Source organism: Tigriopus californicus, chromosome 5 (genome assembly GCF_007210705.1).
Source record: "Tigriopus californicus strain San Diego chromosome 5, Tcal_SD_v2.1, whole genome shotgun sequence".
Classification (NCBI taxonomy): Eukaryota; Metazoa; Arthropoda; class Copepoda; order Harpacticoida; family Harpacticidae; genus Tigriopus; species Tigriopus californicus.
In genome coordinates, this window is record NC_081444.1 from 928,737 (window position 1) to 948,509 (window position 19,773).

The window sequence follows — 19,773 nt, forward strand, 5'->3', positions numbered from 1 at the left end:
GGCTGGTGGACGGAACATAGAGTTTCTTTTTGGTGCCGCGACCCGGGTATCTTTGATTCCCGTGATTTTTATACCTTGACCCGGTCTTGTAGTGGAATTTTACCCTCATTGATGTAAAGTGAGGAACTGGCTCGCGACCAAGAAACATAGAGTCTCTTTTTGGTGCCGCGACCCGGGATCTTTGATTCCCGTGAATAATTAGTGATTTGCGACCCGGTCGTATATATTTTTCGAATTGTGAAATATTTAAGTGATTGTGAAAGCCATTAAGTCGGCTCGCGCCAAGAATCATAGCAATTCTTTTTGGTGCTTGGGAATCGTGGAAACATATTCCCCAATATTGAACCTAGTGCCATAAGTGCACACAGGTAGAAATGATATGACAAATTCTCAAATTTGTTAGATTTATGTTAAATTTGTGTTGAGGCTGATTGCTAAATAGCTCGCCAAGTACCAACGCCCCTTTCACTTGTGGGAGCAACTCAACACTTCCATTAGTGAAACAATTTAAAAAAAGAAAAAAATGTGCGCAAGAATTCATACCAGTGCGAGCCTAACCGACGAACAGATATGGCTATGTCCAATCCTAAGATGGTTTTGCGAAGCGAGACAGCAGACAAGATTGAAGATCGGAACATTCAGATTGACATTTTCTTTGTCGCTTTCACCCAACTGAAGAACAAAGTGGAAGTGGATGAACCCAATCAAAAGAGGCTGGCCAAGTTGTATGCTGCTACGCAAAGGGAATTCCACGCCCTCCAACAGAGTCAAGCTGAGGTCATGGAGATTGTAGACGTATCAGAGCGCGAGGGAGAAATTCATCAACATGAGAAAATTTGCCATAAGTACCGGAAACTGCAAGCAGATTATCGAGAAGCAATTGGAGCAGGAGGGGAGTTGGACGACGATGATGTTCCACTAACTACGGATCAATCGAATAGAGAAGATGGCCACCGTAGAGTTCTTCCCAAACCCATAAAGATGAAGCAAATGGGGACACGTCCAAAGACCGCACCAAGCCAAGAGGACAAGCCGTTGGAAGATTTTTTCGAGTCACCTGATGTACCCTTAGTCATGCCAAGCTCTCCTCAAGGGGATACTTCATCTGATGTGCACCAGGCGTTGCAGTTTATCATGACGGAAATGCGTGATATGAAGTTGCAAATGTTGAAGTCTGAAAACTCGCNTAGTGACCACATTTTGCAGGATAGTAGCCTTGAAGATTGGCCCAGGTGTATGCCAGACAACCAAGATTAATCTGTATCCATGGGGAGTAGAGGTAGCTAGCGATTTGTATCCTTAGTCAATTGATGATTGTTTGAGGCCCTGATAAAGGAAGCTCAAACTAGTAGCTGTATGCCCTGATTAGGGTTATGACCGGGGGCCTTAAGATAGGTCTAAGAAATTTAAGCCCTTGTACTAGGTGCTCTCCACCTTTGAGAGCTATCAAGGTATTTTTATCTAGTGCTTGGGTCAGGAGTTCCATGTTTCCGTTCACCACGGGATTTCATTAAGTCAGGACCTTTCACCCCTGGCTGGTGGACGGAACACAAAGCGCATGATCAAAAGAGGATTTTCTCAATTCCTATGGAGAAAAGTGCTCTGCGACAAATTGCAGAGTTTCAAGATTCAACTCAACTCACACAGTTTAAATTCAAAACAACGACTGAATTAGTCATGACAAGATGGCTAGAGCCACTACAGTAGATCTGGAGTCGTGGCCCATACCAGCTCAAAAGCGCAAAACAGGAAACAATGTTAAGTACGAGGGCTGTTCCGATCTAAACGAGAATGGCCTTACAACAGACAAGCGAATGGTCTTTGGCTAAAATCTAAATAACAAAAGACCTTCATTTGCATTCGCGTTACATTTTCGTCGTTTTGAGTTTTAAAATTTCTGGTCACCCTCTCATATCATTTGTCAATCACGAAACCTTATTTCACACATCCCAACCACAAAACCTCAAAAGGGAAAAATGTCTGCTCCGCATGAATTTGTTGCCAGCCTGGCCAAAGGCTCAAAGAACGGCCAGGAGATCATCGCCATTGTCCATGATTCCTTTGGACTTCAGTCAATCTCTGTCAGCCAAATCTACCAGATTGTTGCCCAAGTTTGTGCTGGAGGTGATGGCAAAGACAACTGTGGTGGATCCCGCCGGAAAATTCGTTATTCGGCTTTTATCGCCGCCGTCAATGCCCAGATTGAGTCCGACCACCGCCAAACTGTTTAAGAGCTGGCAGATGAGTTTGATGTTTCCAATGAAACAATGCTAGTGACCCTTACTTGTGATTTAGGTCTCATAAAGAAGACTGCCAGTTAGGTACCAAGAATATTGACCAATGTTCATAAAGTGGAAAGGGTGAGAGTAGCAAACCTTTATCACAAGATGGATATTGAGCTTGGAGCGGCCTTTTTGAAGAGCATTGTCACTACGGGCAAGACTTAGGTCCATTTCTCAAACCCATTAGACCAAACAGATGTCAAGGCAATAGTTGGAAAAGGACGCAAGGCCGCCCAAGAAATTCAAAGTTGGGATTTCATCCAAAAAAGTGATGGCTGTGGCCTTTTCCGATATCCAAGGCCTTATATACACCCACCTTGTCCCCAATGGGCAAACCATCAACAACAAATATTTCTGCCATATCTTGACCACCTTGTTGCGGAAATTTCGGCAGAAAAGGCCGGAAAATGTGCTCAAGCTGGCGGCTACATATGGACAACGCAATGCCACACACCTCCAAATTCACAAAGGACTTTCTGATCCGCAAAGGCATTGTAACAATTGATCATCCGCCTTATCCTCTTGACTTGGCTCCTGCCAACTTCTTCCTCTTCCCCCTCATCAACAGCAAGTTGGCCGGAAAGTCCATGGTGACTTTGGAGGAGGTCCAAAAAGAGTGGGATGGAGTGGTCAGAGGTATCCCCAAAACGGCCTTTAGAGCGGCCTTCAAGAGCTGGCTGGATCGGTTTTCTAAGTGTCAGCGACTGAATGGAGACTATGTTGAGAAATAACCTCTTAAAAGCATCAAAATTCATGGCGTGGTTTAAGAGCTGTTGCATCATTCTCATATTGATCCGAACACCCCTCATACAGAAATGCTGTATTTCAGAGAGCCCATGTACTTTAGTACTATTTCATAGATTTTTTTCCCCATTTGTTTTTGTTATCCGTTTTTAATTGGAGTCGTTTACAGATCATTGCGTAACAATTAACACAATCTTTAAGCTGTTTGCTCTTTTGGTTCGTGAATGTTGCCTAAACACGCACAGAAACAACCAAAAGTCCCATTCTACTTCATCCATCCATCTTCATCAGGGATGAGAAATAATTAGATGCCATTTCCTACCACCTGGCAGAAATTGGGGGCAGAAAATGGCAGAAATTGGTCCAAAATAAGTGGCAAAAAAATGGCCAAAAATAGATTTTTTTTGTATTATTATCAATCATCTTTTTCTAGCATTTACAATATCTTCCGTTAATTTTTAAGCCTGCCTGTATGTAGTTTTGACACGTTGGGATGGGTTGCATCCAAGGGGGGCGCGTTCGGCTTGTTATGGCTTACAATTCGCCAAATGTCGCTCCAAACGCCTACATGGGCAGAACAAGGGATGTTCGTGTTCACAATGTATATATAGTGTGCGTTCGAAGATGCTTTATTAAGCATGGTGCGACCGTCAATATTCCAAAGAAATGTTGGTCGCAGGACAATGATATGATGCCACATTGTTGACCTGGAAGAGCATGGTTTGTCCGGAAATTGCGTCCGAAAAGGTCAGGTTCCCAACAATTGGTCAGTCAATGACAAGGGGCTCAAATTTGCTCATGAAATGCATTCATGCATTATTGGCATACTAATACCCTCAGAGGTATGTCCTGAGTAATTTGAAAAGGGAGTCATTGGCCGCTTTCAGGATGAGCTGGGAGAGCTGGGACGCCACAAGCGAAGGCCATAGACAAAGATGAGCGCTGGGAAGGTCCCGCATCCTTGACTTGTTGATAAATCATTAACAAAATATAGTTGGCTGGGTGAAATACAGTTTAACAGTAGTAAAGGCTATTGACGACTTCAGTTAATGTGGAGTTGGTGGAGGGCAATGAAAACCCATGGCCTGGGTCATGATGCCATTGACATGAAGGCTATTCTTGATCCACGTCTGGGAGAGAAACAATTTGAGATGGCCAATCAATGCAATAGCTGACCTATTGTCTGAACATACGCACTTTGTGGAGAGTTGCTTGGCGTGTTTTAAATAGTATTGGTTGAATCCATCCAGTCAATCCAGGGCCGGTGGGAACGATTTATGGATCATCAAAGCCAAGCAACCGCCTATCGAGTAAGTCAGTCGAAGAGCTAGACCCGGTCTGTAAGCTTTTGTTTTCATGGACAACACTGGTGGGTGGGAAACGGGCGGGAAAACGGCAATAAGGGGCTGGATTGTCTTGAAGTGTGGGCCTCAAAGTGCAGAGGATCGATCATGGCCGTATGTGTCGGCCAAGGGCGGAATGACAGCTATGACCACAAGTAATAAGCGGCCAAGAATCTGTAGGGGCGGATGATGCAGTTGCCTCTGATCTGATCTAAATTCAAACGGTCGATTGGTTTGGTTTTGGCACCGATTGGCACACCCAAACGTGTTACAACTAGGGCACATGTTGAATTAATCCTCGATTTACCGCTCTGATTCTGGCGTCCTTCTCGAGCACTGAATGATTGTTTTGCCCATGTAGCAACACGTCATCAGCGTTATCAACAGCTGAACTCGATTAAGACACCCACCGAATTTGAAGAGGCCAGCCCACTGGGCAGCCGAAGCAGCCTGAAAAGAAAGCGCCCCATTTGGTTGCATCGAATGTGAGATACAACCACTAAACGTCATTGGTGTGTGATTGAGTTTGAATTTTGCCACCACAATCGATTGGAGTCAGGGATGCCATTTGATCTAAACTTTTTAAAGTCAAAATGACGACAATTGCATTTAAAAAAGTTATATCGTATTCAATAACCATTTTGATGACTATGAAAAAACTGTAATTATTGTGGCTAGGCCTTGGATGCTGCAAGTGGTCTGTGGATGCTGTTATCAACTCAATCAACCATCAAACAGTATAAATATCAATATGCTTTGTAGCAGACACTTGAAAAACTTAACCAACCCATATGAGCTTTCTTGTCTTTGACATCTTTTAGATTCAAGATCGGCCATTCTATCCACCGGCGGCCATTTTTGACCAATTTCAAACAATTTCTGCCATTTTTTGCCACTTTTTGCCATTTTCAGCCACTTGTGGCAGAAAGTGGCAAGAATTCGATCAATCTCGATTTTTCCCATCGCTGACCTTCATCCATGCGATTTTGCATTCATTTGAATATTGTCACCCAGGGCAAGGACTCTAAACAGAGGAATCGACATGGCTTTCCTTTACCCGCCAAGTTAGGTTGTTGCGTTGAATTAAGACAGTGAATCTATGACCAATAAAACAAGATTTTTTTTTAGTAAATGATGATCTATTTAATTTACAACTCTGTTCATATATTATATATTCATGAATTAAGTATGAAAATTAGAAAAAGTGATGAAATAACCGTGAACCTCAAATTAATCAAGAACAATGAAATTGTCTTTAAAATCAGCGACATCCATGGGGAAAAAAATCAAGAAGAATCATTATATCAATTGATGAGAAACTTACACTGACAAATAACAAACACAATGTATGAAATAGGAAATAAAAGTACATGCACATAAATATTGACTTATTTAAATTTTTGGGATGGACAATTGACCATTTTGACTTAATCCACCAATTTGACAAAACAAACAGCAGTCATTGGTGAAAAATGGAAGGGCTGTCTTCGAGCAGAGTTTAAATATCTACTTATTAGGGAGTTTACATATAAGGTAGGTATTATTTTAGGGGTTTAGAGTACCAACAAAGTTCAGTTTAATACATGTAAATTTGAATTTTGTACTCCAATGAATTTAGCTCTTAGCAAAAGCATCAAATATAGTCAGGCAAAAAAATGGTGTCATATTTGTTAAGACATGTAATTCCATGATTATAAAGTATTCAAATGAGCTTAAAGAGCAATATGAAGGTCAGAGCTCTAATATGTCTACTTTTGGTTTGAGTGCCATTCCCAGAGTGAGAACCAAAGTTTCATAACAAGTGCACCAGATTACTTGAAATTTGGCCAAGATGTTCCTGAAATGATTTTCTTTAAACAATATTTTTAGCAAAAAAATATTGACCGATTGTGTTTCGAACAAATTCTTGATTTATCAAGAAACCCAAAATTGCATTTTTCAGTAATTGCACTCAGCAATATGCCAGCGCAATCCAAGCAATGAATTGACTGGGATCCTCTTGTGGTCTACAAAAGGATTTGACATGGCCTTGGATCAAGGAGGGAAGTGCTGGGAAATTCTTAATTTCAAACTTTTGACTTATAAGCCTGACCGAGAAATAAAAAACATCTTTGCTTGCACGTGCCAGCTTTTGTTTCTACTTCTTTATGGTTGATGAGCAACTATAAGGGTTAGTTAGCTATATATTATCTTTTATATTATTATTTTTTATAGGATCTTTTCAAAGTAACAGATTCTAAATTTGTTACGCTATTTATTGGACAGTTTTAATTGACTACGTAAGAGAGATTATTGTTGACACGAGTATCTAGGACTCTTCGTACAGTAATTATTCAACTAAACAGTCCTGTCATGAAGAGTTGTGACGATCGAAACAGACAGCCTGTCCAATATCGAAGCAGACAGCCTGTCCAATAGGTTGCTTCATTTCTAGTGGCTGATATTCTACGTTTGAAAATACTGCAACTGAAAAATGCATTGCTCTATGACAACATTACTGCTAATTGAAGCAGTTAGCCAAAAGCAGTCTTTGGTCATGGATAGGACCTTAATTTTTTGTTATTACTCTGGAACAAATATTGACATCACACAAATTTTCACAGAATTGCATTTTCGTGAAAAATCCAGGCTGCTCCATGTTGGCGTATCGTAATGAACGCTTAATTGTCCAGCAACTAGTGTGGTGTAACATTCATTCATTCATTCCAAAGTCGAATACACATTGAGGCGGGCACATTGAGCAACTGCTCCCAAAGCTTCATGGACTCAATGTTCTGGAGACATCTCTTTAGCAATTGGTCTTAGGATAATTCTCAATCCTAGTCGACGTCATTGTTTCAAGATACCCTATGGGCCCTCTTCTTTTGAGAGTCAGGATATGCTTAAAGACGGCAACAAAACAGAAAGAATAATGATCCAAATATATCTAGTTTCTACCAAGAAGATGGATTACATTTTTTGTGAGATAGATTAACGGCAAATGTATTGCACAAAACATTGTCTTTTTTATGCCACCTTCTTTTGTAAGGGTCTGTTTTCGAAACCTAGCGCCATAAGAAACTATTGCATTTGCTGTCTTAGGTTGTACAAATCCAAGGAAGGAGAGGACTATGAATGAAATATGGTCAAATGATCAAATTGCCCTCGTCAAAGCACCTGATCGGGTTAATAAGAGCGCACAGTTCAGGTAACACGTTCAATAACAAAAAGATGACTAAATGGCCTGCAAATGTTTTAAAGACTAAAGGTAGGATTACACGTTGGTGCTCAAGCTAAGTGCTCAGCCTTCATCCTGAGCGCGTTTCATTAAATGGTTTACGGTTTTTGATGACCTGCAGTTGACACCACTTTCAGACAGATTTTTCTGCCGTTGAAAGATGTAGTCAGGGTCTCCAAGCTAAGACCAACGATTTTCGAATTAAGGATTTCGTCAACCCGCCATAGATACAGAGAATTTGCGTGTCCTCCTGCCTTAAGAAAAAAATTTGCCTCTGAAACGGGATTTTTTTTCCTTTCTGAGCAACACTCCCGTCGGTCTGTTTTCAATGGCAGGAATAGTAAAGGCTCCACGCCTCATGACGGTCCCCACGCTTCAGGACGAGCTCCACGCCTCAGACCGGGTTCCACTCCTCAGGACGGGCTCTTTTTGTTTTTTTGGGACCTTATCTGTTTCCTTCTTAACTTGTTGTTCCTTGTTTGGGACCTTTTTTCTGTGCAGCATGATCAGATGAAGGATTAAATCCTAAGCCTTAACCTTTTAGCAACTTTTTTTTGTCTGGGTTCTTCCTAGCTTTAATACCGCTGTCAGGGACGGCTACCCCTGGACGGCAATCTCCCTTTTCTGCATAACAGAGGAAGGCCGACTTCTGCTCAAATCTGGGTGCTTGAAGTTCTTAACTAGCATACATCTAACTGGCATTAAACGTTCTATGCTACAAGTTAACACTTAGTAATATTTAAAATGACTATCTGATACGGCAATTCAATGCCTAATGAAGTAATTATTCCAACTATTTGTTAAAAAAATGAACAATTTTCTGGAGGATAGGATATTATTCACTCTTACTGGCAAGATTACATTTAGCTGTCTTTCAATTTTTTCTGTGACTTCTCTTCTTTTATCATAACATTACAAATATGAATACATTAGATGATGACAATGAGGTTAACATTTAGCAAACACAAAAAGTGTTTTTTTTTCTCAATTCTAAGTTATGACCAATGTTCTTATTGAAGGTTTCTATTTCCAGTAAAAGGGCGTTGTTATGGCAAAAAGATAGGCAAAAGCAATTTTATACTCACATGAGCTTATTGTGATTGGCACAATTTTTAAGGAATAACTTAATTCGCACTTTGATGTCCTTTCACTGATCTTTTCACTTTGGTGTTTGCAAATTATTGTAGTTCTACTCTCCAAAACACAATACATAGAATAGCACATCCATTTGGAGCTCCTGGATTGGATCTGTCAGGCCTGAGTAGCAATTGCGACCTGGACATGGTCCTTCAACACTGATTATTGAACAGAATGGTCGCAAATGCACTTGAGAACTTGGATTACTGATCATTCAAAGTTCTTTATAAAAGAATGTTCCGGTCAATGAAAGCTATAATTGTTGTTTTATCTAGTAGCGTGGATTGTCAAGTTGGCTTTCAAAAGTCAAACTTGACTCCAAGTCTGGTGGAGAACTGGGATGGTGGGAGGCATCACCTCAACCACCCTGGCAACACCGTCCTGATGGGCTTGGTCATCAATTTGTAAGCTGAGCAGCCCAAGTAAACCGATCAAAGTTTTATAGCCGGTCATCAGAGACTAATCTTCCACAACAATCACAGCTGTTGTCGATACGATACGACAGCCTGTCCTAGGGAAATGAAAAGGCGGTAGCACTAGTAGCCCGGGTTGCAAATTTTAATGCGTTGGTGTCAGGGTGTCCAGAATAGGTGCATCACTCTCCAAGATCTGAAGGAAATTGATTGATTTCTTCTGGCATTAGAACACCCCTATATTATATTACCCCTTCCCCTCCCCTCAAAGTTAACTAAATGATATGAATTGGACAAAGCTGTATCCAATAAACACTACCCAGAAGAGCTTTTGAAATGATTTGTAGATGTGACCACCCTCGGCTGACTCTTCCTCTCATGCTCTTGAGTTGCTCTGTCCCTCGCCTGCTGCCTTACCTGTCTTACCAGTAAGACAACTGACACAGTGGTTGAAAAGCCTTACCAAAGGTTGACAGAAGTATCCAAATGAATATTGTTAACTATTACGCATAAAAGCATTTATGTAAGCATAAATTCATTAAAGTGAATAGATCAAAAGTGCTTCTTATGCTTTTACAAGATAGAACAAAATGCTAAGATGGATTTGCGTATTTCTCTCAAAACTTGTTAAGGCTTTTTCACCACCGTGGTGAGACGGTTGAGGCGAGAGGAGAGGAGACGACTGTATCTGCTCTAGGCACTAGGAAGGAGACGCCGATAGATGAGTGGGGAGTGGGTGCATGCAATTCCTCCATCCTTGTGGTAAAACTGGTATAACACATTACCACCTGGTCCCGCTGGCCCCCGGGCCAAGCTGCCAGACCGACAGCAGCTGGGTTTTTTTTGGAAGATTAGTCTCTGATGACCGGTTATAGGTAGTCGGGCAGCAGGGTGTCGGGCTGATCTACTTCTCTTGCGTTACTCAGTTTCAACCAAAGGAGACAAACCAGCCATCAACTCACTGGCTCCCTGAATTCGGAACTTGATTTTGAGAATCACGTAACTAAATGTGCTCAAAGCCGATCCCCATCGCACACACCAGGCAGCCGCGAGGGAGCCAAAAAAAATCTCAGAAGTCTCGTGTGTGTCGCTTCTCTGACTAGTCCTCTAGTATGAGTAGTTTGTTGATCGAGTCAAAAGTCGGCCTCTCGGTGTTTTGACGGGAAAGATTTGAAAAAGAGTATTCCGTCCGCGTTAGCCCAGCTGTCCCGGCCGCTTCAAAGAATGTAATTCTCGGTATATAGGGTGGGGAACCAAAATTTAAAATCACATGCAATAGGGCTTGTCAAGTGAACGCGTTCAAGAACAGGTGACGTTATTCCATGGAGTGCACTCAAAGTCAACATGCCCAGCCCAACCGCACTGTGCATGCATTGAATTTTGACATTGATTTCATTTTACCTGCTTACCTAAGCAAACAGCGTTGTGGTATTGAGCCAATTTGATAGTGTTTACCGAATTACGCCAAACATGTTCACTTTGTTGGGTTTTGTAACACAGCTCATTCAAAATCACTTGAATATTGAAAATTCAATGGGCGGATAATGAGAGTTGACTGTGATATGTTAAAATATGTATGTCCACTGTTTCCACTAACTAAATCTAGGTTAGGCAACAGTTTTGTTTCAGTTGCCGCCAGTGTGTTAAAAGGGAAGACCACACTGTCCTAACAAGAGTCGAATGAAGTATCTGTGTTTTGTCTGTATCCCAATGCTCCAAAATCGGACTCAGAAAGTCCGGTTGAGTTGTCATGTGCATGATCCGACCGGCCCAAAAGTATTTCGCGAACAAAAGCACCCTCAGCACCAAAACAGATGACCTAGTACCGGGTGTTTGCGAATCCCTTTTCGTTTTTTTGGTAGTATTTTTTTTTAGGTTTTAAACTGATATGATATAGTTTCATTATGAAATAGTGAGGTTTGGGGAGGCTATAAGCCATCATTTGCTTAGTTGAAATCAAATTTACAACAACAAACAACAGAGTTATGTAAACATGAAGGAGGTATGTAAAAAGATAGTCACGCGGATACTAGCTTGGGACAAGCAAAAAGACATCGCCGAGAGGTTCCAGGTCACCCCCAGGACGGTTTACAACATCTGCAAATTTTACCAAGAGATTGGTTGGTATGCCAAACGAGAAAATGGTGGAAGAAAACCATTTGCCAGAGCACCAAAGCATCCGTGCGATGGCGAAAATTCAGAGGAATCCCAGGGTTAGTGTCAGGAAGTTGGCCAGGGACATGGGCATGTCGCCCTCCACCATAAGCAAGGTCGTAAAAAATGATATAGGATTGAAGTTCAGGGTTGTCGCAATCTGCGTGTCGATGGAGCTATCGTTGGAAATCCTGATCAACTGGTGCACCCCGTGCCGGCCGGTCAGCCCTATTCATCTTAACCATGTACTTAACTTGAATAAAACCTTATCCTTTTCCGATATCAATCGCACAAGGAATACCGAAGAACAAACACCGTTGTAAGTTGTCTCATATTTCTTAGACTTGGAATTATTGTCATCGTGTTTATCAGGTTCAAATCAGAACGTCCCATAGCTACGGTAGGTCTACCCCGCATTACGACAAGGGTCCTGGTTCAAGTTCAGACCCTTACATACCTTCAGAGGGCTGAGAAAGTAGGTGAGCAGAGGCAACAAGATCGTCAACTTCCTAAAGTCGAAACGGGCCGATGTGACTCTCTTGTTCAGCGGTGAGAAGAACTTCTCAGTTGACCAGCATATCAACAGGAGAAATGATCGGTACCTTGCCAAGATTCCAGATGACGTCGACCCAAGTATCAAGTATATCAACAGGTCGAAATTTCCTACAAAAGCCATGCTTCTTGGTGTTGTTGGTTCCGATGGTGGAAGAGCTCCTCCAATTTGAGTAGAAGGAACCTTAAAGGCTGCCCAATGCCTCGGAATCATGAAATAAATTGTTCTTCCATGGGCATATAGGCGTTATGGTCGTGGGAGCTATGTTTTTACCCAAGATGGGGTCCCTTGTCACACCAGCAACCTCGTCCAGATGTACCTGAAGAAGGAGTTGGGGTACAGAGAATTTTGGCCAGCGGAATGTTTTGAAACTTCTTTTCGTGTTTTCACAACTTTTTTCGCATTTTTCTAAACTTATGAAAAATAGTTCTGCTAAAATGGCAACTATTATTTCGAGGTCTATTTTTAACCAAATCGACTGGGTATGCCAAACGAGCACAGTTTTCGGGAAGTTCAAATCTTCTTGAATTACATGTTGTGAGCATGTATATTTTGCCTCTACGTCTTGGATGAACCGCAGACATTGTATGGTCCATGGTTCGTTTGGTATGAACATTAGTCCATCATGAAATAATGGGGAAAAGCAAAAAGGCATAATTATATAAGATAAATTCAAACTGTCTGATGTACATTGGCTTGAGAATTTTGTCTGAAGAATAGTCAATTAGTCATTGTATCCCTTGGCCACGAAAAGACATTCTCTTCGGTCTTTATTTAAATGACTTTCACTCCAAGAGAAATCACATAACCTAAATAAACATAATATTTCAATAAGTAGCTATGTCACGTAATGGAGTGTACTTATCAAGTTTTCTCCGAATTGTATATTTTAAGAATTTCGGCTGGCTTTTATGTACTAATTACTATGTTTATCATATTGTCCAGCAATTGATGTCGTGTAACTCAAGGTCTTATTCCATGGTTGTTGTGAGTACATTGAACAATTGCTCCAAAAGCTTCATGAGCTCATCGTCCTTGAGACATCCCTTGAGAAACTCCTCTTGGGATAACCCTCCATCGTCGTTAATGTCAATCTCACTAAAGATTGCGTTGGCTCTCTTCTTCGGATCGTCCGGAGGCGCTTCTGATACGGCGGCTAAAAAGTCAAGCAAGACAGGAGAGTTTCAAGAAAAACGATCCAAATGTAACTAGTTAGTAAGATAAAGAGGAAAGGTGAGGTTTGAAGGAAAGGTTTGAGATATTATGACTGCACATTGCATGATTGTCTTGGTTATGCCAATTCTGAGTGAAGATCTGCTGTTGTAACTTTGTGCCTAAAGGATACTATAGTTACCAATGGTGTAGGTTGCACACTGGTTCTAAATCCTCCTAGGACCATGATAAACAAAGACAATTATGCTAGATCTTTTATTCCTCATATTTGTTACAATCTAAAAGAATATTTCAATCATGCATCCATTACCTTGCTTGTTGAATCAATAATTCAAAACACCATGCATTGGGTTTTGAATGTAAAAAAGTTTACGACCAAGGTTTGAATAGGTTCTTTTACTTACAGCCTCATCAATAAGTAATGTATTGTAATGAAATCGCAATGTAAAAGTAGAAGTTGAGTTGATTGTTTGTGTTACTGAGTCAGATGATGGCAGCTCTCTGGCTCGGCCTACCATCTGATGATGGGTGTCCCAATTGGGGGATATTCCCGCTTCGTCGTCACAACCGACATTAATTATTACCTCACCCTCGGGAATGACCATCGTCCATTTAAGCTTTTAAAAGTAGCAACTCATGTTGCAATCAAACAAACACCACCAAGAAACTTGGACTTGGCTAGCCTGGGATTGAACCAGGGTTTGAAAACTCTACCAATACGAGACATTTAGCTGCTTCAGGCCAAATTAGTTGTAACGTACCTTACTTCGGTGGCAAACTCGGGGTAAAAATAAGCCAAACTCCCTTTATTCTTATAAGGTATTCTGAGAAAATGCAATGAATGTAATTGGTTGGATTTATTGCACGTTTAAGAGCAGAGATAGTTTCACGATGCTAACTCTGTACAAGTCGATTGTCCAGCCACATCATGAATACTGTATGCTTCACCCATTTGGGCTCCAATTACTTCAGCTGGTTTGCTAAAGCTCGAGCAGATCGAGAGCTGCTTTACCAGAAACATTGAAGGCATGAGAAAGCTTTCATATTGGGAGAGGCTAGAAATGTTGGCACTGTAGTACAGTGTGCAGAGAAGGTACGAAAAGTGTATGATACTGTACGTTTTCAAAAGCATTCATGAATTATGTCCCAACCCGGGTTGTAGGGTCAATTCTAACGACCGTAGAGGCTTAAATCCAGGTTAGTTAGAAGAATGGAGTGAGTCTTTCTCTCTTCTTTCTCGGGCTCCTTCATTATCTAATTTGCTCCCCTCAAATATTCGTAGGGCTTATGTAGGTACTGATCCAATAGCCTCCCTTTAGAATTTTAGATCTACCCTACATTCAAAGGCTAGCCCGATACGCCAACCCTAAGTCGCTGGTGGGTCAGATATCAGAAATTTAAGGCTAAATAAGATCTATCAGTTCTTTTCATCTTGAAGTGCTAGGTATTCTTTTACCAGTAGCGGAAAGGAAGTCTGCAAAAACTAATGTTGTTTTCCTAACATAGCAAAGATAAGATAGATCATGAGGACAATGAATGTACATTTCAGGTTGCGTAATCTTTGGATTATTATTGCAATGAAAGTGACGAAGTGGAGTCTATATCATTAGGCACAAGTAAACCTTGACTACCATTTCTGCTTTGCATTTTTTTCAATATCTGAAAATCTATTTGAAGGTTTCGAAAATCAGTTACAAACGAGTTTTATTAAAAAATGTCTGATTTTTATCCAAAAAAGAGCGATGGTAGGATGTCTTCGATATTTTTATATTCTCAAAAATATCTCGACGACATTAATTAAGTATCCAAACAGCTTTTGAGACGTACAAAAAAATGCAACAACTGATATGCTGATAATGCAGTAATTCCTTTTGGGGAGACTTTCCATGGTAAAGTTTTGGTAGCTCATGCACATAACATGGAAGAGGTATAAAGATCAAAGCCTGAGCTACGTACTAAATAAACGGCTTACTAGAATGAATAAAGGATCAAAACTAGTCCAATATGCATTTTAATAGTTGCTTGGAATGGGTGGGAAAAAGGAATTGGTACCCTCCTGGAAGTAAAATTATAGAATCAAGCGGAAGAAAATACTAATATGGGTTATTTTAAATGTAGCCGATTTGTTCCAAAAGATTGAGACCCAAAACTATTAAAGCTATATTTGTGCTTATGAGTTTTCATGTCATCATTCGCGTAAAACAGGTATTTGGAATTAATGCTGCCCAGAAATGCCACATAAATATCGAGAAAAGAATGTTCTTTTTGCGTTCTCGGTAAAATCAATTTGTTCTTGGAAATCCGAAACTATGCAGATCAGTGAACTTAGACCTGTCCTACCTAGCATACTGTAGATGGATTTCATGACATTTTCCATCTCTGATCGGTCGATGATCCCACTGTTGTCGATATCGTACATTTTGAACGCCCATATGAGTTTCTCCTCGGGTGTGCGAGCACCCACCAAATCCACGCCCAATAAAAACTCCCGAAAATCCAGGTATCCATTGTTGTCTGTGTCCAATGTTCTAGAAATAAAATATCAAAACCTGGGCAATATATTCCAAACAACTTTAAAGTTGAGGCTCAAATGAATAAATGAAAATGAATGTTAAAGATTGTTTCAGTGGTGGGCAACAACCAGTAATTATTAATTGTTAATCTTTAACTCGGCCCAATAATACAGTATATAACGCTACCAAGACAAATGGAAGTGGCTTACTGAATCTGAAGCCTAATTCAGGAACAAATTTGCACCTGGAGGTTTACCATTACGAAAACTAAAGTTAGCGGTATTCTAACGCAAAGTACGAAAACATAGAATTACTAAATCAATTTTAGTTTTGAAGAGCCAATGTGCGCATCAGGAAATAAGATTTGACAGCTTTAAACCTAAAGGTAGTGGTTTAACGGATCTTAGAAGTATAGGAAGTTACTTAGTCCGTTGACTGAAACAAGTTAATGTCCGTTGTCAATGTTTAAGTTTCTGCAAAAATTTCAACCCGCCCACCTCAAGTGAAATTGGCTGACTTTTTATAACTTGATGCCAGCTTTTATTATTAAGAGGAAGGCCTGGTAAATGGCGTTGGAGCTCCCCCAAACAAAGTTGTTTCAGTGGGGTTCTGTTAAAACTGATGTGATATCACATTTTTTCAATGCCATGGGTTCATCTACAACTGAGCACCTCCAGAGAAAGCTCGAAAAAACGTCGCAAATATGAAGGCGGAAAAACTCCAAAACTTGTTGGGGAACATACCAAGAAAATTAATCAAAAACATTTAGAAGATATCCGTCTTAAAAAAAGGTATTCCTTGTAGATCTATTGTGCTTGTAAATATTATCAAAAACCCAACCGGAACGAATTTGTGTCAGGGTGTACAAAAAAATGTAAATAAGGTTGAGCAATTGGCACTAATAATTGGAAGCATTAAATAATCATCGCTACATTCTCACCGTCGTATATCCAATGCCCTCTTGGGAATTTCTCTTGCATTTACAAAATATCTGTTTGATGATATGAAAATGTACGTATAGCCTTACTTGAAGACCAAATTGGACATTTTCTTTCCTCGTTGGTTCTGAAGATCGTTAGTGCCCATGAAGAAACGCTCGAATTGGCGCCTGAAAATCCCACCACCCGGAAAATCTTGTTGGAACCCTAGAAATACCAGTCAGTTAACTACCGTGAGGAAACAACCCGATGGTATGAACCAGTCAAATTATCATATATTGTGGACTGTACAATTTAACAATGTAGATGTATAATTGGCACACAACTACTGAATTAAACTTCGATTTTGACGTTCTCTAAGATTTGACTTTAGAGCAATGTGACTAAGATTTTATTTTACCCAGATCTTTTAGAGGAAACGGTGTTCAAAAAGCCCTATCAAATTTCCAGAGAAATTCCCAAACACAAATTGGCATTTTTCTACCCCCAAAAAGTCAAGGGAACAACTTTAACTTTATTGTTTTATGGAATTCTAGTTCACATAAAAAACTTACATACCTAAGAACATTATAAAAGCTAAAATTTTCAAAAACCTACCCAATGTAAATTAGGAGCATACTTAGTTAGCTCTTGAATGTAATTTACGATATCATCTATTGCACCGCTACTTAGTTACATGGAATTTAGTGGTCCAAATTTCATCGGTTTTAGCCCCAAAATGCCCCGGTTATATGTTAATTCAATTTCCCAAAGATATGATATCGATTTTCACTATCGCAAAAATGAAAGATTATTTTTCCATTACTTGCATAATTTCAAATTAACTTAAAACCTTGTACAACCATATCTAAAACCCTCAAAAAAGCAGATTTTTCAAAATTCATTTTAAAAAGCGTCAAAGGTACATTTCGTTGAGTGGTCACTGAAAATTTCACAAATGTCAATGAAACCTTAAAGAAGTTATTTTCAATCAGTTTCAACAAAGTCTTCAAGTAACGACAAAATCTAAAACATTGTTTGTTTTATGTATTGTCTTCAGAATTCAAGTGAATGCATAACTAAGTGTACACATGATAATTGTAAAACACATTTTCAAAGATTACACTTTTAGTGTGTTTTAAGTAACATTATATAGCATTTTTAGCTATTAGAAGACAATGTAAGAAGAGGAAAAATAATAATTTGTATTTGTGATTTTGAAAATCGATATTAATTCTTTGGGAAATTGAATTAACATATAACCGGGGCATTTTGGGGCTAAAACCGATGAAATTTGGACCACTAAATTCCATGTAACTAAGTAGCGGTGCAATAGATGATATCGTAAATTACATTCAAGAGCCAACTAAGTATGCTCCTAATTTACATTGGGTAGGTTTTTGAAAATTTTAGCTTTTATAATGTTCTTAGGTATGTAAGTTTTTTATGTGAACTAGAATTCCATAAAACAATAAAGTTAAAGTTGTTCCCTTGACTTTTTGGGGGTAGAAAAATGCCAAGATGTGCTTGGGAATTTCCATCAAAACTTTAAAGGGTATATTTACCACTGTGAGGAGCTGACACTTGATTGAGTATTGATTGTTGTGATAATTTGAATTTTCGTTAATAGTCGAGCATGCAGTCAGTGCACAATTACTGCATCATTCGGACAGTTTCATTATTCTATCTATTTTGTTTTTGTTTATACACTTTCTTTTATACATTCTAAGTATGAACATGACCCAGTACTATATAAATGCCATTGATTGTAATCGCATGTACCTGGAATCTAAGTGATTTGCGTAATATTTCGAAGGAAATGAGTCACTGCATTAGAGGCGAATCTTTTCAAAAAAATGGGGAAAAAATCATTATACATATTTTCTTTCTCTTGGTACAAAAAAGCAGAAAGTAAAGGTAAAAAATCCGCTTGAGCTAAATAACCGTTCCGTTGCCGAGACCGATACTTTTTGCAGGAAAAAACCCGTTACCGGTAACGCTCTGAATATTCCTATCTTTTTATTCTATTATTTTTTCCACAACATTGCAAAAGTGGCGTATTCTAAGCTAAATTGCAAATCTAGTGGCATACAAAGTTCCCAGGTGGCCCCTTCATGATTTTGTAAATCATTCCAAAATTGGCATTATCATACCAAAACAACCTCCAAATTAAGTATCCTTCGACAAATTACAAGGAACCAGTGATGGGCATCACTGGTTTAAAAGTTTGCCTTGTTGATTATTAAATCATTACCCAAAAGTTCTCTTTCACAATCCGTAATTCATTACTTTTAATCAAGTTTTATGCTCCCATTGAACACACAGCTGCATTATTCAACTTGAAGCGAATATAAATATTAGGTTTTAATGTTTTATATGTAAAATATGAAGTAGCATGTTGCACTTTTGGAAGGAAAATAAATGATATTTGGAATCATTTTGAATTACATCGATAATGACATTTTGCCCAACAGAACCAAATGCTTTCTGGACCCTTGGCAATGATTCGTCAAGACTTGATTCATATGCACTGGCTAGTCACAGCTCGAGTCAAATGAAATGACTCGAATCATTTAAAATAAATCGGTCAGCATCCGGCAACAATTATGAGACCACTTTGTTACTCCCTACAGCGTTTCCTCCTCCCAACAGGGTTAATTAGTTTTCATCATGTACTAATATCTTAAACTGTGAAGAGACGTGGCGTAGAGGTTAGCGCAGTTTCCTAGCACGAGAGAGGTTTCGGGTTTGATTCTCCTCCCCGATCTTTCTCAAGGAAACACGCAGACGCTAACCACGCCCACTGCACTGACGGAGGAACAAACTGATCCCGGACATGAAACTGCCTATGAGAACTATTAACGGATGATGTGATGGATAGCTTTATTGGCCGGGCAAGGTTCATCCCTCTGACCCTTGCACCCCAAATACCATAAACTAAACTGGTATCCCCTATGGTTTGCTTGCCAAAAGGAGTGATATGGTTGTTAACTACTAGTCGACAAGCTATTGTCAAAATAGTGCAATTTGCTTGAGCAACCACCAACAATCATGTATACAATTCAAGATATTTTTGGCTGAGACGAGGTTGCAACCATGCAACATATGTATTTTGATTGAGGGTATTGCTAAAGCAAAGAGTCACTGCAAGATCGAGTTTCCTCACCTTTGTAGAGTTGATAGATCTCTTTTTCTGAGTAATTAGTATGAGCAGAAAGCCAAAGAAGGTCCTCTTTCTTCATCCCACCTCCAACAGAGCCCACTCTCATGCCTGTGCAGCAACATAATCCCATGGCGAAGACAGAACTGAATACAAAGCTTAATCAA

General features: G+C 39.7%; 1 protein-coding gene across 1 annotated transcript; it reads right to left on the minus strand.

Annotated features, from left to right (window-relative positions):
• Positions 1-12,538: 12,538 nt before the first annotated feature.
• Positions 12,539-19,773, minus strand: LOC131880793 (neuronal calcium sensor 2-like). Its single transcript, XM_059227499.1, has 4 exons — positions 19,613-19,773; positions 16,557-16,674; positions 15,357-15,544; positions 12,539-12,999 (listed from the first exon to the last, which is right to left on the minus strand). Exons 1-4 carry the CDS (start codon positions 19,737-19,739, stop codon positions 12,815-12,817), a joined length of 618 nt encoding a protein of 205 aa, XP_059083482.1. The 5' UTR covers positions 19,740-19,773; the 3' UTR covers positions 12,539-12,814.